Consider the following 24,011-nt stretch of genomic DNA (forward strand, 5'->3'; position numbering starts at 1 on the left):
CTTCAGTAAACACCTGAACACCCTGGCCCCAGTAGAAACACCTCTTCAGTAAACACCTGAACACCCTGGCCCCAGTAGAAACACCTCTTCAGTAAACACCTGAACACAGTCGGGAGGAGGGAGCTGCTCCTCTGGCTGCAGGGAGGTGAGTCCTGCCTTAGCTGGCTGCAGCTAGCTCACCTCAGGGCCTGAGAGGAGAAGGAAAAGTAGAAGGAAGAGGAGGGGAGAGAGACAGAAGAGCAGAGGGGGAGAGAGGGCGAGAGAGGAGGAGGAGGAGCAGAGGGGTAGAGAGAGCGAGGGGGAGGGGGAGGAGCAGAGGGGAGAGAGGTTGAGAGAGGAGGAGGAGCAGAGGGCGAGAGAGGGAAACAGAGGAGGAGGAGAGAGGGCGAGAGGGGAGGAGGAGCAGAGGGGGAGAGAGGGCGAGAGAGGAGGAGGATGAGGAGGAGCAGAGGGCGAGAGAGGGCGAGAGAGGAGGAGGAGGATCCAAAGAGGGGAAGAGGAGAACGAAGAATAAGAGAAGGTGGCGGAGAAGAAGAGAGAGAAGGAAGAAGAATAAGAGGAGGAGGAGAGGAGAGGGGAGGATGAAGCTGATAGGGTGAGGTCTTGGAAGGTAGGACTGAGCTCTAGTTCGGCCGGAGTCATGGCCAGACGCTCCACTGGACGGAGGAGAAAATCCTTTCCCTCTGTCACCGCGCAGGCCGGTAATCTAATCTAATAGCACATGTCAGATCCATTTGTGTATGGTTATAGGGTAGCAGTCCCCCACAGGCAACACACGGCCCCAATCGCTGCCACATTCAATTAGAGACACCAGTGCCTCTGCTGCTGGGAGGAGGAGGAGTGGGAGAGGGAGGAGAGAAGCGAGGAGGGGAGAGAGGAAGGAGAATCATCACGGTGTGATCAACAGTGGATGTACGCGCGCACACGCACGCACACACCCCTTCTCTCCCCCGCCGGCTCTGGATAAACGGTAACCTTTAATGACATGTACTGTAATCCCTTTTAATCCAACGTTTTCAAATACTTTGATTACTTTCAATGTAAGGATTCGACATACTATTGATTATTCTTTATGAGTGCGTGTGCTTGCGTCTTTGTGTGTGTCAATATATTTACACACGCAGCTCTAGCCCACTTGTAACTATCCCTGGTCAAACATGAGGCAAGTCATCCATTGTTTTAATGGAGCCTGAGGGCCAATAGAACAGAAACTGTGGCTGAGCAGATGGTGGCCTCAGCGCTCAGAAAGAGGTTAAGGGAGGGGTTTAAAAGCTCTCCCTCTCTTCCTGGAACACATGAACCCCTATCCTATGGGTTCACCGGCCAAAGTGTTTTTAATGAGCAATTCGTCATTAGGTGTGTAAAATGTCACCGATCATGGCAAATGCCCATCGGTCAACAGAACCCAATGTGATTATATAATCAATGTATGTTCCGTTAAGTTAGCCATTTATCGATGAATCGCAACCTGTTGCATTTAAAAGAAAATGGGAACAGCTTATGGAATACACATTGCGAAATGTCGTTTTTTACATTAGTTGTCACTTTAAGATGCGGACTGCATCAGTACAGCAGGCGTGTTGACTGTGTTTGGACCCTTAGTTTTATTTGTTTCACTCTTCAGTCTTCATAGTGTGTATTATTTACCTTCCAGCCCATGTTTTACCTCCCACTTGTAGAAGACAGCAATATCTCTCTTCGTCGTCCCAGAGATCAAATATGATCAAAGGCGTGATTGAATGAACCTCTGTGCCTCGAATAATTCTCCAATTTATTTTAAACAAAGCTCACGGTGTCTCCAACTCGTGTGTGTGTGTGTGTGTGTGTGTGTGTGTGTGTGTGTGTGTGTGTGTGTGTGTGTGTGTGTGTGTGTGTGTGTGTGTGTGTGTGTGTGTGTGTGTGTGTGTGTGTGTGTGTGTGTGTCTGTGTGTGTGTGTGCGTGTGTGGCTTCGTTGTGATTATAGATTTCAAGTTGTGCTTTCATCCTGAGGGACTGGCTTTCAAAAGCAGTAAAAAAAAAAAAAGGGAGTTGTTATGGAGACGATGCCGGCAGTAGAGCGCTGGACACAAAAGCTAGTTTGCAAAATTTGCACTTAAATATGTGTAGAAACCACACAACGCCCGTGCACAGTCCCATTCGTGTGAGGCTTTCTTTCCTCTGTTTTCCTTGGAAAGCATACGCTCCGTTATCGGCACCGTGACGCCCTCCTCACGTTCTCGTGAAGCAAGGGCAGGAAAAAATAGAAGGAAATGAAAGACGACATTGGGGAACACAAACACAGGATGTTCTGAAGGAGAGCAGGAAACCATTTTCCTTATCTTGTTGGCATTTCAACCTGGCGAGGTCCTTAGCGGGTTGTCCATCAAGTTGGTGTTTGAGCCTAGCTTGCTAGCACCTTAGCGGCTTGTCCATCAAGTTGGTGTTTCAACTGGCTAGCTATCTCTTTGGCGGATTGTCCATAATGTAATTAACAGTTTCAAGTCTTCCGCACTTATTACGGTTTCTTACTACTCGCTGAAATTGATATCCAATCACGCCTACAATAGGGATCCCTATAATGTGATCCTTATCGTGGGTCACTTCATATCGGAGTGAGGGATTGGGAATAATGCACGTCATTGAGTCCTATTGGATCTCAATGTGAGGCAATGTACAAAAAGAATCAACAAGGCACTGTTCCGCCAACCCATCAAAGGAAACCTCTGCAGTCCAGAATCCCTGTGAGATCCCCAAAACCGATTACTGATCAATTACTAGATTCAAATCAGACATTATCAATACATTTCTTTCTAGTTTAAGTATATCATACAATTAAAAAGATAAAAATCAAATCCATCAAGCACAGACCGTCCCAATATGTATCAATGTAATACATTTTTCTGATCCACTTTTACAGAATTGACTAACTAACATCTATTTAGTTTAACACAGAAAACAGAGATCCCAAGGTACTTGGGAGGGATGCAACAACCAGCCTTTGCTCTTGTACAGAACATGTCTTCTAGACCAGCCTTCGGACCCTCCCCCCATCAGCCAGAGTGTGTAGGAGGAGGGGAATACGACAACAAATTGAGTTGTATTCTATTTGGTTCTGGTTTTACCATTGCCCCTGCACAGTAAGTCTTTGATAATCAACTGTATTTTCTGTTTGCTGCTTTATATTCGAAAAAACACAAACCGTACAGACGTCAGTGTCATTAATGTTCACGTCAGAGATAATCAGTTTACATGAAATTTATATGTTGGAAACCGACACAACACAGGCCTGCTGTCAGATTGTGGCTGATAACATTTGTTAAAGCTGGCCAATATCCAGCAGGCCAATAAATGTTTTCCCTAAACGCTAAGTATTGAGTTGTTTTTACCCATTTAGAAACGTATAAGGTATCGAAACAGATATTAGATAATCGCAGATATTTGAGGAACATCTAGCAATTAAATGATGGTGAACAGTGTCATTACACACACACACACACACACACACACACACACACACACACACACACACACACACACACACACACACACACACACACACACACACACACACACACACACACACACACACACACACACACACGTTAGCCCCCCTGATGGTTAGCTAACCCGGCGTGTAGGAGATGAGCATCGACTGGCGACCCCTCGCAGGAAAGGGTTAGCATAATGAGCGTTAGCAGCATAGCATCAGACCAGACACATAACCTGCCCGGGCGGCGCTGTCGTCATGTACGTATTGGCTTGACAATCCTGAGGAATTGATTGTTGTTGAGGTGAACAAACACAGGCGTCTCCTGTGTTTTCCTTCCATCCACTCAGTGCTAGCTCTGTGGCCAGGCATCCCCAGTGGCTATTAGAGGTTGATTTAGTCCGCTAAACAGAAACGACGAAACGTTGTTGGCGCTGATGGCCTGCTTCAGCCGTTATTGGATAATACTCCAGACGATCCCATTGGCCGCAGCCCCCTGTTGGGACCGGGCTATGGAGAAGACAAACTGGGCTCTCAGAACCACTGGTGTGTATAGATGTTTAGCAGATTAACATCCTACATTCATGCAGGACGCTATATCCTTTGGATTTGTGCTGGGTCTCCTCATGCACTTTGAGACTAACTGTAGTGATGTCATGTGAATAAGGAGTGCACAAATCAAATGGACTTGACCTTAATAAAGCATTAACTTATTATTTAGCTGTTTATTTTAAATAAGAAGTTACTTTAATTAAAACAACTTCTTATTTTACTTAACTCATTTTAGATAATAAAATATGCAATCATATTTTAATTCTAAATATTTTAGGCATCATGCACATTAGTTACGTTAATGCACCCTTAAGTAACATTAGCTAATGCGGTAATAAGCATTACAGTAACTAGTCATTAATTAACCGACTTATCCTAGCCCCACCCGTAAACCTAACCCTTATGCTAATGCCATATAATAAAACAAATTACTGTATTCATTAATGTTAATTAGTGACTAATTAATCCACCCTTATTGTCAAGTGTTACCCTGCTCACTGTTAGATAAACTATTGTTTCCCAGGGACTGAAATGTTTGCTGCTGTGATAGAATTAATGATAATAGATAATGAACAGGATGAGAGATAATTAATCGTTTCCCAGAGGACCACAATGGAGAATTGGTCAGATTTCAAACCCCTTAATGAAATCTCACAAACTCAAAGCAACACCACTACAGAAGCTTGTCTAGACGGGGCAGGAACCCATACCATGGATGTTTCTAGCTAAATATAATTTAGCAATGAAGATGAAAAGCGTTATGACACCTTCAGGAAGGCTACAGGTTGTGCGTGGAAGGTAGACTTAGGACAGATAATACTGGGATTGGGCCTGCTTTAACTGCTGTCGCCGAAGTTTAACCACGGGTGGATCAGTACCAAGGTCAGAGCTTCAGTGGCTGGTTGATCTTCAACTGGTAGCCTCTGCTTAGCATTCTACCGTCTGTGGTAGGAGCTAGCCAGCCATTTATATCCTGGAAACTCAAACTTCCTCCATTCAGAAGATGCAACAATCTCTTCCAACAGAGCTATTGGAGCAACACCAAATCAGATCTGAATGTATTGGAACCGCAACAGATGGCTCAGCCGTAGACCACCGCCAAGACCAGGGAAAATCCCAGAAAAGCCATCAGCTCGTCTAAAGATCCTCCATGAGTATCACACCAAGTTAGTCTTCCATATGGCTCGGCCCGAGCACCTAAGCTAAATTTGCCTCATAGGATTAATTAAGTGTTATCTTATCTTACCAGGGTGGACAATTAACAACTAAACACTGCTCATTAACCCTAATGGTTTTACAGTATTTTTTGCTCATGGCAATGCAGATTTAGTCTATAATATATCATTAATGACAAATAGCTGTCACACAATAACCAGATTCCCAGCTCATATTTTCCGGCTATTTCTATCTCCATGTCAGGAACTATAACAAGACGATAAGACTTGATAGGTTTATGAATTCATTCATAAATTATGAACAACAACAACTCAAATTGATGTACTTTAAAGCTCTGCGTGCATGCCTGCCCATGTAGAAAGACGCTTAGAGATGCACGATGAAGTCCACTCAAAAACATCTGTGAGGACGGATCCGTTCCCCTGGGTTTCAAGATGTTTGTGTGTCTTAATCTCAACGCTGTGACCTTCCGACCACAGGGGGTCTTCTGGAGGGCCTGCAGAAAGCTCAGACGTTTGGTTTCCATGGCTGGGACCCAGGAAAAGTCCTGACACCCCAGACCACATACCGAGATGGCTAGGAACGTTCCTCTGTAACACTGCTGTTGTGTTGACTGAGCGTTTTCAGTCTCATGTACCCCTACAGCCCCCTCACCCATGCCAAACCACAAGTGTTTCCATGGAGCTAGCACAAATATTAAAAGGTCCCATGGCATGCCACCAGGTGTGGTGTGATTAGCTGCTACAAGCCGTTTTGGAAATCTGCCCCTTGTGACATCACAGCTGGGCGTGTCCACCTAGATGTGTGACGGAGAGATGAGCAACGTTTGCTAAAGTCCACTGGGTAGGCTGGAAGACTGATCTATCCAGCACACATCTAGGTGGACACGCCCACCTGTGATGTCATAAGGGGCAGATTTCCAAAACGGCTTGTACCGGCTAATCACACCACACCTGGTGGCATGCCATGGGACCTTTAACATTGTAGTGGGCCAAGAACAAATATTAAACCATCATCATTAAGTATCATTGTTTTATATTATAGTGACCTAGGAACTTATATTATACTATTGTCATTAAGTGTCATTGTTAATATTTTCAGTATTATACTATTGTCATTAAGTATCATTGTTAATATTTTTGTGACAGAAAATTGCTTCTAAAATCGAAGAATCTAATGTTTACTTCAATTTTGGTCTAAACGTTATGATCAGCCACTATCAGCATCATCAGTATGTGATGTTTGTTTTACTATTTAAACAAATATTAATATTTTACTTTGTAATTTGTAAATAAGATTCGGAAGTCGACTTATGATGCTTTTAACTTATAGTAGCCTTATCATTGTTATTTATACATGCAAATGAAACATTTTCGGAAAAAGTCATCATTGCAGATTTCAATATTAGAAAGTCTTGGCTATATTTAGATTTTTATATACTTGTATATTCCATATAAAACATTGTTCAGCCAGACTCACAGATATTTACAAGGGTTGACATGAACTGAACTGTTCATATCTTCCCACCAACATGTACACGCAAACACACGTACACATATACACACACACACTTCCGCTCTGACAAGCTGTCAGAAGACATCAACGCTCAGGTTAATGATGGAATCAGTGGCGCAGATGTGCAAACAACACACACAAATAAACCAGCTCAAAAGGGAAACATAATGCTCGCACACACACCACACACACACACACACACACACACACACACACACACACACACACACACAACCACCTGAAATGGGGCACACACGCACACAGACAAAATATACAGTGACGTACTCTAAGCAAACAGCAAACAGGCCAGTAGGAAAGATAGGAATAAAAGGATCCTTCTGCATTGTAAACCATTCATAGAAAATGTAAGGACTGAAGACCATACTAGACAGGAAGTCTGTGTGCGTGTCTTCGTGTCTGTACCACCACGGCGATACAATAACTTAACCGAGACGCCGTGCTCATGAAAGACCACCAAGCATGCCCCACTCACAAACTGATCCACACTGCTCCATTCACCACGTAATACCATAGATGTTCTCACTATCCCTGATCCTCACTAGAGTGCTCCATATGGTAATGAAGCTGGCGGTTATGCTTATTGATTTGTCCATCCATGTCTTAAAACGTCATACCAGGACCATTTTTAAATGAAACCTTTGCAACACTATTTTCTAGACTAGAGGCGTAAACACAATATAATTATAATCAAAAAATGTGTAGATTGATGTTTTAATTTGGAGTGGATACCATGAGGGTATTGAGTCATTGGACTGCGTGTGTGTGCGTGCGTGCGTGTGTGCCTCCGACCAATAAGGTCGGCAGACGCACTATCGGACGGCCATCAGTAATAACACCAAGCAAATACAAGACGACACACACACTCAATAGCTTTGTCCACACATTATCAACAAACACACACACACACACACAAAAACACACAAATAGAGTCACAATAACACGTTAACACAGACCCAGACAATAACACACAGTCACACACACAGCCTATGTCGTCCATTCAAAGCCAATATTATCATTATCAACTGTGTGTGCATTCATGCAAGTGCGCATGTGGGAGTGAGTGAGCCGGTTTGCCAGCTGCAAGTCTTTCTTCTCGATTCAAAAAACCAAAGGTACAGGAAACCTCGACAAAACATTTGACATACCCGGACACACACACACACACACACACACACACACACACACACACACACACACACACACACACACACACACACACACACACACACACACACACACACACACACACACACACCTCTGCTGATCCACCTTATTTGGGTGGAGGAAGAAGGGAGAAAGAGGAGGAGGAGGAGGAAGGATACTTAAGAGACAGAGGAGTCCAAGAGAGAGGTGGATGGGGGAGGAGGGGGAGTAGGAGTGACCTTTTCTGGCCGGTGTAGTATCTGTAATCCTGGCTCTAGAGGGAACAGTGGACTGGAGAGGTCTGGTAAACCACCCCCAAATGCCAGCCTGCATCTGCATCTATTGCACCAATAACACACACCTTTGAAGTGGTTCGAGAGAGGAGAGGGTGGGAGGAGGGGAGAGGGGAGGAGAGTGTCCTTCAGAAGCGGCGGCCATGTTGGTCGCCAAGCAGCAGCGACAGTTGAAGCTCAAAGTGAGCGTTTCAGAGCTGAGCTGTAACCTCCATTTCTGTCAAGATACGGAGAGAGAGACTGCGGGAGGTTCTATAGTCACGCAAAAGTTCAGCATTTCAAAATAAACCCTCACTATGAGCGACAGAAAAAGCTTTGAGTCAAGCAATTTTTCAATGCACTTTGGTGGATATTCAATTTGTTAGATTTTAGATTTTTATCAGACTGTTGAAAAAGTATTTTGTATGAAACTCAAAAACAAATGCAAATATCTTTACAAACATTCTGATATTACGTAGGGCCTCCAAAATGCATTTTATTAAGGTGGAATCAAACCTAGTGTTTAATATCACTCCACATGTGAGAGAGGGTAGTGCAACAGTTCATCTTTAGCTCAGCAAAACAAGGCAGAATCAAAATAAGAAGCATAACTGCCCCCTGATGGCGGAACAGTAGACTGTACCCCAAAACGACTGTCAAACAGCAACAATGCCTTCCTCCGTGGTTCAAATTTCACAATCTCCTTATGGACAATACGAATGTCCTTCACAAGAGTGCCACAGGCAAAAGATTAAAAGATACATCCCCTTCTTGTAGAGACACAATCAGTCGTGACATTTCACTTTCCCATGGTTGTTAGTCACTTCCTAGCCAAGCCGAAGTTGTAATTTTAATATCTCTAAATTGCTGCAATTAGAAGCGGGTTTACTGGATTTCCTTTGCGGTTTAAAATGGCAATGCCACATGGAGGGAATCCAATTTGCTAGGGTAAGTGGGGAGTTAGGGGTCGGGAATAATTATTATTTTTGATTTGTTTCCGCTAATCAACAGAGCTGACATTTACGTTCAGACACTACTGCATCCGTCACAGGTGTCATCGAGTATCACTCGCTATCATATCAAACTGCTGATTAGAGACAACATCACGTGAAAATTAGCTTGTTCACCTTTTTAACTCAATTTCGCCTCCTCAACCAAAAACCATTGGCATCAAAATCGGATGAATTCAAATGTGGGATTTTACCGTGTGGCAGGCATGTAGATAGGTTAAAGACTACAATGTAGACATAACATCAATGTCTCTACCTAGATCACTTCTAATGATCTTCAAGTGATCGTTTGAAAGCAAGGCTTCCAGATAATTTGATAGTACTCTGAATACAAGCACAATCCAATGTTGACCGTCCCACGACATTAGAAATAAACCTGTCATATTCTCTATTTTCTAAAGGGCATCGCAAGGTATGAGGTTCATCAGCAATTACTTTATAAATACACCCATTTGTGACATCACAGGTGGGAGTGGTCCACCAAGATGCCTGATGGATAGAGCCAGTCAGCAGAGACCACTGGGTGGGCTGGTATGTTTCGTATCTAGCTATCCTACATCTCGGTGCACACTCCCCATGTGAGATCTCACCAATGGCCTGATTGTCTGGTTGCTTGTAAGGCCTTATGAAACTCATAACACGTAGTGGGAAAACGAAATGGGGGGCCTTTTCACACATGAAACTACAGTGAGCCAACAGCGCCATTGGTTGAGTTTTAGACAGGGAGTGTCTGGGGACATTTTACACAAGACAGGTAGAACAAGAGGGAGGAGGAGGAGTATGTGACACACTGACCTTCTTAATGGAGCTCCTGGTCTTCTCCTTCCACTCACAGCTGCTCAGCTCCAGGGTGCAGTGGACGTAGGTCTCACGGTCGTACGAGCCCAGGATGAACAGCCTGGGAGGAGGGAGAGAACGTGTTACACCAATGGATTCCTAATGCAACATGTCTGAAGTCAAAGTTATAGTTCTGCTTTAAACAGCTGCCGTGGTCTCTACGTTAACCGGGTAGCCCTCTGAGGCCAACGTAGATGGCCTGCAAATTGTCACAAATCACTGAACAAATTACGATATATCATCTTCACATAAACATTATACGATCTGAGGAAAATAATCTAATATTTATAGCTAATAAGCAATTTCCCACGGAAATCCCAATATTAATGGAGGACTCTGGCAGCCATAACATCTGTTTAAACCTTATGAACTACGACAGAATTCATGCGTCAAGTGATTAAACTACTGCACAGAGCAAACCGATGAGGTACACAAAAACGGACCACTGACGCGCCCTGCTGGACCAAAACAGATTGCTCTTGCAGCCGATGTAATGTAATGTTTTTGGTTCTAATGAAATAGATACGCACCTTAAAAATGTCATAGTGGCATGTACTGCATCAATGCAGTGTGATTTATTGAGACCTAAAAAATAATACGCTAATAAATATAAAAACATGTGGTTATTTTACTAAATAACAGGGTTAGACTAGCAAAGGCGAGAGACTCAAAGCCCCATAACATACAAATAATAAAAGGTGACAGTAAAATCAAAAGGAGTCAAGTTTGACCTCCCCTTGAAAAACAGAGCATCCCCTGTATTTAAATACATGTTCAGTCATGCATGGAGAATGCGAAATGACAAAATGCACATTAAGTCACGCAAGTCTCGAAGTTATTCCCATTACTGTATCGATAATTGTTTGTTTGCTTGATGATAGATTATCTTGAGTAGAAATAAAATCAAACAAGCATAAATATAAATGCAAAATACAAATAAGTAGTAGGCTACTACTGTGAGATAATGTGTCAAAAAAATCTTTAAATAAATAAAATATGCATATACAAAATATACAGAACGATATTCTATTAAAGTTAAGAAGAAGTTTTTATAATTTCTATATATTTTTCGATACCTGTGCAAACCCAATATTAAAATGTTCCCAACATTTACAATTATTTGCCCATAATTGTGATTAGCTACTCAACAAACTGATTCCACCTCATAATGTTAGTATTATTGTTGGTACCGGCACATTCTGTTCTCTTCTCTGTTCAGTAAGCTGCTTGGTTGGTGTTTGCAAAGTGCCAAACAACTGCTGAAATAAACACGGCGTATGTCTCCCTCTGCTGGAAACTACTGGTGTTTAATAATTGCAGCTACTGAGACTAAATCTAAAATAAATGTACTGGTAAAGCAGCTGGTATTTAGATGCACAGTGTGACCGACTAAAAGATATTAGGGAGGTTTGCAAAAAACTTTTATTATTTTACGTGCGAGTCTACTTTGGCATCTCTTAATCAATTTTATAACCTCTGCATTATGCACAGACAATTAAGACAGACCGATAGGGACTAAGGGAGAATACATATTTAATGCACTTCAACCGAAAAACCATTTGGTCCATGAACCAAATACACCAACACGCACGCTCACGCACAAACACAAACACACACACAGACACACACACACAAACGGCTCACTTCCCTATTCACACACTGTCTGCCACCGCAGACAAGGCCTCACAAGGTTTGTGATAGTGTGGAGTCAGTCAGGATTAAACTTTAATAAGCAAACCATATAAAAGAGAGAAAGAGTGTGTGTGTTTGAGTGTGACGTGCGTGTGTGTGCGTGCCAGAGTGCATAGGCGGGCGAGGATGGGAACAGTCCATCAGAGACAGTGTGGCGGTAGCCCTGCCTGAGCTTTGTGGGCTGTGGATTGGGTTACTCTGAGGGATACTGTAAGAGGCCTGCAGCACCAGTGTTAGCTATTTAAGAATGATGGACCAGAAATATTGGAAAATACCGATCCATGAAAGCAGTAGCATGTCTTGTCTACATACTGTAAAGTGATGGATATTTAATGCGTACGCAATATGTTATGTACATTTTAATTGCATTTTGTGCGTATTAGCCGTAAAATCTAAAAGGTGTATCAATGCACGTTTCTTAATATTCAATCCTTTAACCTACGTTGTGTTTTGCTTGCATTTATTTTCTGTACTTGCCACCAAGGGCTTTAAAGAACAGCATGGTTTATACAAATCAACATATAATTACTGAAAAAATATCAGATATATAATTAGTGAGGAGGAGCTAGCAATGCAGTGACTGTATTTTGAGTTGACCACACTAAAGCATTGTTTGATTCAAAATACTTGCCGTCCAATCTGGTCACCAGATATTGGGACACATTTACTATTAAACGCAGTTGCTGCCATTTAAAATGTTTACAATCAGACCAACCGTTAATCCATAAATCAGTGTTGGAGTTTATAGTGAAAGTGAAGCGGGGCAGTAAATTGTATTTCCAGTTAGAGTGAACAAAGATTTAATAATAAAGTCTGTTTCAATTCCTCTTTTACTGCATGAGAAGAGGGTTGTGATCAGGGCTACTCCCATGAAGCCTGCCAGGTCGATGCATCCGGTTCACCTCTTGGGGAGAAACGCGTGGCGAAGGTCTGACACTGGGACCCTAATGTTAATTATCTGAGTCTATGCTTCTTCTGATGACATGTTTCAAGCTAACAACAGATATGAATGGTTTCTTCTTCCCATAATGGACAACACCATATAAGGATTTATGAGTTTGTAGATAGGTTAAAGACTACAAACATGGCCTCTTTGCCATTTCCGCTAAAGCCAAGACAGACCAAAGTTTTACCTGGCTAAATTAGAACATGTAGGTGTGGCTTATTTACCATTCCGCCCACTTCCAATATAAACTGTTTTCTTACCTGTGTTCGAGAGATGCTTCATGAACCATCTCAAGAAATCAAGCTTGTTGACCTTGTGTCTGTTATAATAAACCACGTGTTGAGCATTTACAACTCAGAGTCATACCTAGACCATACCACAAAGGATCAAATTCGTTTTTCATGAATCCATGCAGGGATCTGAACCCATCGCACAGTCTGAGCAGTGAACATATGCCACAGACCAGATCAAACGGCCCAAAAGTTTAATATCGATCATTTTGACAACGCTTAGCTATAAAATAGGTAGAAAGTAGGGCCAGAAACTTATTTGAAAAGTAGTGTCTCCCATTGTGGCATCTCTTTTGTGTGACACACCAGAAAATGCTCTGAAAACATAATTTAATCAAAAAAGGTGAATTCCTCTCAAACAGAAAGAGAAAATGAGAAGGTTAAAGTTCACAGAGTCAGCGGTCAGGGTTTGTTTACCTGCTACATTCGATCAGGGAGACCCTGAGCCGGCCTTCCACCAGTGCGTCATCGTGGACCGACAGGTCTGCGTCATAGGCCGGGACCAGGGGCGGCTGGACTTGGAACGGGAAGAAGGGCTTGTATCTGGAGGGGGAGGAGGAGAGAAGGAGGCTAACACTCTGCTCGTCCGTATAGCCACATAACCTAAACAAAAGTTTAAACCCTTTAAATGATCACTTTTTTGTTGTTTGATGTTGATTTGTTGGCATGGTGTCAATAGTGACAGAAGTCACTTTTGACCCACTTCGCATTAGGCTACATACAAGCCAGACAATTACAGACCAGACTTCAGAATACAAGAATAAAGAAAACAACTTTTACCCTCACAGAATTAGTACCCAGCAGACAACTGATAGGGACCTTGTAGAGGAACTTTATTTGCTTCTTGTGAATCGAATACAACAACAATACTGAACATGCTTCATATATCAGAAGGATGAGAGAGATCAAGGGGAGAATATGACTATTTGGTTGTTGGTAGGTTGTTGAGAAACATCGAGACATGTGATCTTCTATGAAAGGAAACACATACACACCCACCAAGGCCACAGACATGCAATCTCTCAGTTTTTCAAGCCAACACACCCAGTATACTTCTTCCAACTGTTTCTATTGTTTCCATGCTCATTAGTGTTTCACATACGTTTGGATGGCTCAGCAGGTTTCACTGTGTGCACCCAATGTGTCTACACCAGTTCTAGGATTCCAGCCCTCCCCATTCCAAGTTTATTAGACAGGCAACAAGTTTCAAGGCGGTTCCGTCAAGAGAAATTGATACCGATTTTAATAAACACGTTTGGCAAGTACCGAGGTACACCCAAAGGGCCACCCCACCTGGAACAGAACTATTCTGCCAAGCCTCAAAAGTGCATGAAATGCCATTTAAGCACAAATTACTAAAATTTATGATTTATAAAAAAATAAAGTGTCTTATATACTATAGCTCAATCAACAAAACTGAACAGTTTGTCTACATCAAGGGGAACAGTCAATGTTGACTTAAACATCAAAAAGCCGAGCCAGGCCCTCAGTGGGTGTGGAAGCAATAAGGATTAGGGTGGCGCTTGAAGCCCTTAAGGCCTGAGAGAAAACTGTTCTCCCTACCAGCATACTGTTGGAGCACATGAGGTACACCAGTCCTATATCCATTACACTTATCTCTGTGATAACCTTTGCTCCGGTCTGGTGTCTATTAAGTTCCAGAAAGTGAAAGCTTGTTGCCAAAATGTAAAGGGGAGCTATTATGTCACTTATGCTCAAATTTGAAATTGGAAAAAGATAGATCAATTACAGAACATTTATTGTTCATGTTTAGATAATAAAACAGAAAATAAGAGAATTGTACAATATATTTTTGAGTATTGTATCATGAAATGCTCTGCATCAGCATAAAATTCAGTCAGTTCTGAGGGTAAAACGCTGTGCGGTAATCAGTCCTAATTGTTTCACTCCCGGTATCTCTGTCTAGCAGATGACACTGACTCAACTTTACCCCCCTGACCCCTAACACAAACAGCTACTTGTTCTCCTGGTACAGTGCAGTACTGAATCCACGTTCTTTTGGGTCGATAGAGAAAGGACATCTTGTGACGAGAGGAGATAAAGAGGTACTGACCTTCCCGGATGAAATTTTTGCCATTTCGATCCCCCTGCTAGAGAAAAAAAACATTGCTAGTTCTGGGCTCCTGGTGCCAACTATGTGAGGTGAAAAAAACACACCTCTCATTATCCTTAGCTGCATTGCTGTGAAGAACACAAACAAAGGCCCCAAGCAGCTAGAGGTATACATTCCAACAAACTGCATCGCCACGCAAGCAAGTAATTTCTGTTGTATCACATTCCATTCATAAAGACAACACTGAACAATATGTGACATACAACCCATCAATTAATAAGTTGAGCGACCACACATAACTATTTAAAGTGCATATTGTATGGAAATGTATCTGGATGATGACACATATTTGCCCTCAGGAGCAAACTGGTTAGTGTTTTAGAGAAGGTATAGATCGATAGATGTGGATAGATGTGGCAAAAACAAGTCAACGAGAGTCATAGGCCAACCAAGATCACTTCACTCACATGCTTTCATGTGCTGGAACAGGTCATTGGGAGTTCTGGTACCAATACAAATAAATAAGTGTACGAAAAGAGTGTGCAGTTGCCAACACCCAGATAAGGTAGTTTGTTAGCAAAAGGCCCTGGACACTGTCAAGTCTTCTTAATTGGAAAACATTGCATTTTGTCCCCTTTGCAGAACAAGCGGGCAGACAGGAGCGTATCGCGTTCCTCAGTCACCATTAGCCTTGGCCAGTGGAGCTCTATTAAAAATGGATTAGACGACACCTCCTCCGGGATACTCTGCGCCCTGCGCGTTGGCCCGCGTGTTCACCAGGCTGTCTGCAGCCTCCTCCCGGCCTCAGCCCCTATACTCACACCATACGATACCTTACTTGCTGTCCACAATGCTGGTCTTTAAGTTACCCATCACACCCTGTAACAACACGGCGCTGCTTCACCTTTCAAACAAGGGGGGATAACGCCTGTCTTATAAAACTTGAATGCGCCCACTTACGAGATTCTGAACGAGGTTTTGAAAGTGGCTTGTGTTACCATGCCCGTTTACTCGGAGCGTGGGTTAAAAGTGGGGCTCAAACACATGTGAACCCAACTCTTCTGATTTATTCAGAGGAGTAAAGGCAGACTCTGGTCTTGTCGTGCGCAGGCTTTACAGGTGCTTTAGTAATGAGACTGGGGGGGTTTAAGTAGACAAAGAGCCAGACATTCCTGCTTCTAATCACAACATTCTGATGCGATAAGCGCCCCCTTGACAACACTTTGGAAAAAGACTTGCTGGCGCATACGAGATTAATGTACAGATGATCTGGTCTTAGTCAAGTTGTTTTCATTGGTATTCTAGTGTTTGTGAAAAAGAAAAGGCATGTGGCCTTCCATTTCAGACTCAGAAGGCTTGATTAATCCTGAGGGAAATAGTACCCGTTACTATTGTCCTGCTCTAGATTAAACTGTAAAAAAACGAAGAAAATACAAATAAAATATAATTGTAAAAATTGACCCTCCCCCAACCTTAAGTACAAACTCTGACAGCGAGCCCTACAGGTCAACAGTTACTGCAGTATAGAAACACTGCAGGGCTCCCAGGAGTTTGAAGGGGCCCTTTTCATCCTCCACAACACCTCCCTCTACTTGGTCAGGAGTCGGGCGTTTGAGACAGAAAGGAACAGAAGGAGAGGATGAAGAACACCCTTATTGTAGAGGAGCAGAGAATCAATTGTGATGCAGTCAGAGTGGGATATGATGGAATGACCGCTACGGCTCACTAAGCCTGCTCACAGGGATTAAAACGGGAGCAGAAAAACATCCATACAGGTCACGCACACTTGATAAAAAATAAACGGAACAAAAAACATACACGTTTTTAATAAATATAAAACTCTGTTGACTAACATATCAGTTGTTTATACCAGTAGGGCTCCAACAAATTAACACTTATATAATAAGCTCGTCTAAAAACATACGTGTGAGTGCCATATCTCCCTGATTTTCCAAAATGTTTCGCTCCACGGTGAACTATGGAAGATGGGTTAAATCCCGGTTTAATCAAGCTAGAGTCGGAGGTAGAGGATTAAACGCTGTGGAGGGACCTGGCACGGAAATGTAGACTAATGTTTCAGACAGTAATCCTGATGACCACATGTGGAGCATATAGGGGGTGAAGGGCAATGAGACAAACTAAACGCTGGACGCCAAATGATTCAATACTAAACATTGGAAACTGATGGATTTACCCTTGACCTATAAAGTATCACAACCCCTTGATACCTTCATGGATGTATTGTATATATTAAGGTTTTAACCCCAGAGCTAAAGGTGGCAGGATGTACCTTGTTCCCAAACTGCTTGTGTAAATATAGCAACTTATATTTGCACAAAAACAAATGAATTATCCAGAGCTTGATGATAGACATCATGTGCATGTGTTAAAAAGGTCAACAGTTGGATTTTCAAGGCTGGGTCGCAGGGGCAGAGTAAGCCGATGTCCAGCCCTTATGTAACACACAACAACCCTGGACAGCAGCTAAGCGAGGAGCCGAGAGTGTGTGGGGGAAAGTGTATTCCATTTCCTTCCCCACATAAGTTGCGTCTTCCCCCCAACAATTCTTATTGATATCCAATAGCTGAACTGACTATTGGATATCAATTTATTTTTATCCAGTTTAGGTTTTCGGATACTTCCATGTTCGGGAATTTTGGGATCATTTCCAGAAGGATGATGAACGAATACACACACACACGCACACACACAAACACACACACACACACACACACACACACACACTAAAGCCTATAGCAGCAGTGGCCTGGTCACTGCTGCTCGGTCATGTGATCGCTGGCAGAGTTTTTACATCATCAGCATTACATCATCGCACAGCGAGAAGCCCGACACCAGAATTGGCGATCTGCAGGAACCTGGCAACGTAGCATCAGGCTGTGATTCAATACACATTATTGATCAGTGCAGGAATATATTACAGCAGTTATAATCATCATGAACTGACTTTACAAGTTGATGATGCCTAAAAAAAAGCACTACACTTACTGTATACGTTTAAATAAACAGCAAGAGAGCTAATACAGAAAGACTGTACTTCCAATGTGTTTTATGATAGGGCTAGATTAGAAAAAAGCTAACAAAATATTGTTATGATTGTTGGTGTAAGGATATCTTCTTGGTACTGTTGCATGCATACAATTACACATGCTTACAAGCCATTTGAAGAACAAAGACACATTTAGTCAAAGCAACTTACAGATATTCCTAAGAAGAAAGTATGACCGATCCCTCAAGGCTTCATATAGTAGAACGCACACATTGGGGTCTGAACCTTACAACCTTTGGGCTGTGATTCAAACACCCCCACTGCTAGATGATCCTGCAGCAGGTGCAGTTAAACCCAAGCATGATTCAAAGCACTGATGCTGCATCCACACCAATAGCCTTTGAACGGTAAGTAAAAAGAGAAGCTTTCCTTCGGAACAACTGTGCGGTTGTCCCTGAAGGTCGGCATCAAACAATCTGATCCTTGTTTGCATATGAACTGACACAACTTTCCCCATTCGTCCCTGAGCACATGATAACCACGCACTGCGTGTGATCATCACAACTACAAAAGCGTAACTCCCGTGGAATTAGTAATGATGTGTGAACACAAGGAAACTCCATCCCCTTCTGTTCAGGCTGGTGTCGGGTTGGCATGCACCGCAAAAATTAGGGAAACCGAGATGCAAGGCGTTGTCATGATGCCAGCATTTGTCACTTCTTTTTCTTATTAATGTCTATTCATCGGTCATTTTTACATATTAAACCATGGCACGCTAAAGAAAAACATCTAGAGTATAATAAGTTTGCATCAGCCAAAAAGACAATTTGTAAAATGTTGTTAAATGGTCCATGTAGGAGTTTGTCACTATACAAGTCAACCCCACTAGCAGCACAACCCTCCAGTCTGCGGTCCAACATTTAGGCCCGGGCCCACCCTTTGAGAGGGTACCCGGGAGAGGAGCTGCAGCGTGGGTCAGCGTGGCTGGGTGAGCTGCCTGAGGTATGGGTCGATGTGCGGGGGAATTGGGGGCACTGATGCTAAATTGGAACCCATGCTGTCACAGCGTTTTGTCTCCAGGCTGACGGATGCGTTCACAGGGAAAAGGGTGCACTGTACAAACAGGGGATCCAACTTGGTGGCTGCTTGGACTCCCTTTCATGGAGGCAATTTACAGTGAAATAATTATTTTTAGGTTGACCTTTCTTTACATTCAATAAATGTTATTATACTTTCATCCTCATCATCGACACCCCCCCCTTGTAATTAGTTAAATGTAGAGTTGGTCATGACAATTGTCATGGAGTTGTGCATGACAATAATTATGAATTTTATATTAGATTTGAAGCTGTGAAATTAGCTTGAGGATACCATAGAAAACTTCCTCTATAATGAATCCCCTCAGGGATTTCTCCATAGTTATTTTGGTAAAGTATCTGATACCCCCCTGTTCAGAACAACAGCATACTCTTTAAGCTAGTTATTTGGCTAGCTTAGCATATTGTATCATTATGATTAATGAGAGAGAGACAGATTTCCAGGCCCATAGAACCATTTAAAAAGGGGCAAAACCAAAATAAGCAGAACATGTTCTAAGGTCGCATCTCCACAATTTGGTTTGCAAGAGATACTTCAGGGAAATGCTTATCCGCTCAGTCTAATGTCACAAGTCAGCGCACTGACAGCGAAAGAAGATACTGCAGACAGCTTCTTTTTTTTTGTCCATATAGATCCATGACTGATGTGGTATGGAATAATTCCCACTGAAACCGGAGACATTGTGGGAAGACCAAATACCCAATACCAGACTAACAGTGTGGTTAGGTTTTTTCAAGATGATGATCTCAAATTTCCTTCACGGGCTCTGAAATAAATGCCTTGTCTTTGGCATGTAGCCCTGTTGTAAACCTGTGATATTGAACGAGCCATCCATTTGCAGACTGTTTGGTGGCATTTTTTACCTGCCATTAACTTACTATTCAAAAAAGTGCCTTGTTTCTTTATCAGATTATAAGAACTTTTGACTCATTAAAGTATGTCTGCCAAGCAACTATATTAGAATAAGGTACAACAGCCCAACACGATACAAAGACAGGTTTAGGGATCCATTTTCTGTTTTAAAGCAGTCAATGATCTGAAAATTGCTACAGCACATTGTTGTTAAAGAAAGTGGTTAGCAAGCGGTTAGCGAGCGGTTAGTATAGATCCTCTGATCGGCTTAATGGAGGCTATTTTTCTCTGAATGTTATTGTAATAATGGCCTGATAAACTTGAATTGACTTAGACCAGGCCAACATGATGTGAAACAGCAAACATGGCCGACAAACTACCACAAGGCTAACTAACCAACATGCCTTGATGTGTGCCGCTAATACCAATTATCTGGTTGTTTAGCACTGGAACAGCAAACATGTGCTTTAACATGCATAAATAAAAAACAATCACGGAATATTAAAACTAGAATACAATCTCTGCTCTGTGAGCGTGTTGTAAAGTAGACTCAAGCAAATCAGGAAGGAAGAGAAAAAAAATAAAGATCAACAATATGATAAAAAACAAAATGGAAAGGCGACAGGAAGTGGGTGCAAGAGGAAGTAAACTGCTGAATGCACTCTCTCTCCTCACTCTCCATTACCGTCAGCGGTGTGACATCTGTCCATCTTTTCTAATCGATTTAGTCAGAAAGCCATTTCTTTAACCTTGAAATAGAGCTGGGGCAATTAATAGGTCTGTGAACCTGTCAGGCATGACAGGTGGAGCAAAGCAATACCTCTGCCAGGGTCAAGGGTTTGATGGGCCATCATGTGGGCACTCATGGTATCGTGAGGGCATACATTTTGGACTCAATTTTACACTTGTTTCTTAATATAAATCACAGATAATTGGGAATGAATACGAATGTCTTGTTATTATAGTGTGCAACAACAGTATTATCTGTGTCATTATCTGAAAGGGTGTTTTCATATTAAGTTGATTTATTTGGCTGTTTTTGCACCCATGAGTATAGAACTTGTTTGATGAAATACTAGTTTCTTCTTCTTCTTTTTTTTGTAATATCTTTCTATTAGGGGTTAGTGCAACGATTTAGTCTCATGGTCTATAATCAAAACCGTTACTTCAAATGTTTCTAATCAATCCTAAATCCCAACCTGTTGACCTCCAACAAGAGTTGGACCAGGTAAACAGATTCCTACTGCACATTTAGCCTACAGTCTGGCCAGGTAAACATCATTCTACGATACCTTTAGCATACAGCATCCTAATACAGTGAGACCAGTAAAACATCACCCTACTACACCATCAGCCTACATTCAGTCCAGGTAAACATGTCAACAGAGTCTGAATAAGGTGCTTATGTGTAACTTCATTTCAACACAAGAAAACATATTTTCGATCAAAGTAGTCGTTTGAGAAACAACCAATATTTGGAAAACAGAATCGTGATTAATGTACTCAAACATACCACAACTTCCAATACACATACAAAACCCTACTATCATTTATACATTTGTACATAATGCTGGTGTTTTTTCAGAATCAACACATATTTCGAAAACAGAATCACAATTGTCAAGTGCATGGAAATGTATTCACACAAACCCACACACCGAGACCAACAACAAACCCACACATTCATCGTAGAACAGAGCCCTGAGATGGTACAACATCTAGGAGGGAAGCCAGGAAGGTTTGAGGAGGTGTCCTGGTCATTTCAGACCAAGCTATCCACAATACGTGGTACAGTCTTAAGTCACACCATAGACCACAGCAGATTGGAAAGTATGGGTTAACTCAAATACACAACCAGCTAAAACGTAGCCCACAAGGGCCAAGGCTACCCTGGGATTAGTTCCGTGCCTTGGATGTTGGTTCCAGGACGGAGATGGCGTCACTAGTGCTTACATCCTGGTTGCCATGGATACCCAGCCTACTGGCAGCCATTACTGGACTGAGCTCAAGTCTGCCCAAATCTTGAATATGGGTAACTGGGCAACAAGTAGGCCTACCAGTTGTCCTGGGTTACAGGATTTGGACCATCAAAATGAGGTCTGGTTCCCCCCTCATCGCCTGGTTTAGGGTCAAGTGTGGTAGGCAAGGGTTGTTTGACAATGTGTGAGGAGATGTCTCAAGGCCATTTGTCAACCGTTACCAGCAACACTAGCTGTGTTGTTGTGGCCTGCATGCTGTAAAGTCTTATTTATAGGCTCCTCTTTTGACTCCACTACTGTCAAATAAACACAATTCCCTGAGGATTTTACCGCTTAAAACAAAGTAGACATATGTACAGTTGAATGATATACCACCTTATGATGACTGTAAACACATGCACCTGCACGGTTTAGTTGGCAGCACCTTGATAGCAAATATATTGCTGATGCTAACATTTCGAATGGATATAGGCAGCCAGATGGCCCTATTATTGGAAAGCAGTTCACCTTGTGAACCCCTTTCACTTACACGTACCTGATTTTGTAATTTGGCAAGGTATGTTTCTTCTTGATGACGCGTTTGAGCTGGTTGACTATTATGGAGGTGAGCTGGGGTAGCGGTCTGCCTTCAAACTGCGACTGAACCTCGAAGTCGATGAGGGGGTCCTCAAGGAAGGAGAAGGACCAGTGGGAGAAGGGCGTGCGCGTGAACTGCAGCCGGAGTCTGCCCATCACGCGCGTCATCTTGACGAACAGGTACGCAGACTTGCCGAACACGAGCTCCACGTCGATTGCTAGGTGAAAGCCACCGTTGTACTCCAGGTCTACCTCAAAGTTGAGCTCCTCGGGCATGCCGTCCGCGTTCAACCTGCACCGGTTCATGAGCCTGGCGTGTGGAAGACGGGCAGGGAGTTGCCCAGGGGACAGGTCCCGGAGACTGAGCCCCTCCAGCAGCCGACCCGCCGTCTTGGTCTGCAGCAGCTCCTCGAACTCCACCTTGATCTTCTTGGTGAGCCAGTGGCGTACGACGGGGGTGTCCTGGAGTTCCCGGAATAAAACAAGAAGATCGCGTTGAGGAAATTACACGTCTCCGGCTTAGACGGATCGAGGGTTCGCTGTGGGGCGGTGGGGACGACCTGCTGCGGTCTGGGGGCCAGCAGTGGTGGTGGTGGGACAGCTGCATCCTGGTGCCTGGCCGACACGGCCTCTTGCTGTCTGGACGCCGTGTTTGTCTGGCCTGGAGCTGACCCGCTCAACATGTTGGCTGTTGAAGTAATCCCTCAGTGCGGGATCGGGCACTACTTTGACATATTGCACTGGTCTGGCTACGGGCTTCCGGGCTTCCTCCGGTAGACCAGCAGGAACTCCACGATCAACGTGACGATCGCCCCGGAGATCGCCGATATCAGGATCAAGTAGATCATCTTCACGTCCCTACTCTACAAGGTGTCCATGGCAAGGAGGACTGCACTGTGTTTAAACAAAGCAGTTCCACTGGTCGCTCACAAAAGCTGCCATATCATCTGCTGCTTTCCTGCTGTTCAGGCTCGTGCGCTGATGGACGAACGTGCCCATTGCGTGCGCTATGCGTCATGACGCAAGTTGCGCTTGGGAAGGGCTTCTTTGCTTTGAATTGAACCCGGCCAATTATTTAGTTTCAGCATTATACAAATAATAAAATATACATTTATATAATAAAATGTGCATAATTGGATGGGATTTCCTACGGTGTCACGTAAAAAACCACAAAAAAAGCATAATTACCAATGCCGTGGTTGCTTTTCTACTAATAACTAGTTCAGTGCAAGCATCAGATCCACAAGACTTCATTGACCCTGTGGGAAATTGTTAAGCTAAGAGTTTTTATTTTGTAACTTCCTACTTGGCTACCTCTGTCAAGTTACCTGCTTTAAGATATCCAAGTGGTATAAAATATAAATGTCCTTGCACCAAACTGAAAAAACTCCTCGGCGTCTAGTAATTCATAAAATATGGTGGTATATATGATTACTTGAATGAGTTGCATTCAGAAATTATAAAATAGACCTACCCTGATTCCACATTATTAAAAATAGACCTA

General features: G+C 42.9%; 1 protein-coding gene and 1 long non-coding RNA gene across 2 annotated transcripts in view; one reads left to right on the forward strand and one right to left on the reverse strand.

Moving 5' to 3' along the window:
- LOC130404710 (PDZ domain-containing protein 8-like) overlaps positions 1 to 23,355 on the reverse strand; it is a 33,379-nt gene extending 10,024 nt beyond the window's left edge. The window contains 6 exon segments of the mRNA XM_056609584.1: positions 9,952 to 10,054; positions 13,339 to 13,464; positions 22,467 to 22,986; positions 22,989 to 23,161; positions 23,163 to 23,266; positions 23,269 to 23,355. Of these exon segments, the coding sequence (XP_056465559.1) occupies positions 9,952 to 10,054; positions 13,339 to 13,464; positions 22,467 to 22,986; positions 22,989 to 23,161; positions 23,163 to 23,266; positions 23,269 to 23,355 (1,113 nt within the window).
- LOC130404722 (uncharacterized) lies at positions 8,833 to 10,477 on the forward strand. The gene is made up of 3 exons (XR_008904258.1): positions 8,833 to 9,094; positions 9,623 to 9,687; positions 9,992 to 10,477. It is a non-coding gene; the product is annotated as an uncharacterized LOC130404722 (long non-coding RNA).
- Positions 23,356 to 24,011: the final 656 nt, after the last annotated feature.

The sequence above is a fragment of the Gadus chalcogrammus genome, chromosome 15 (assembly GCF_026213295.1).
Source record: "Gadus chalcogrammus isolate NIFS_2021 chromosome 15, NIFS_Gcha_1.0, whole genome shotgun sequence".
In the NCBI taxonomy this organism is placed as follows: Eukaryota; Metazoa; Chordata; class Actinopteri; order Gadiformes; family Gadidae; genus Gadus; species Gadus chalcogrammus.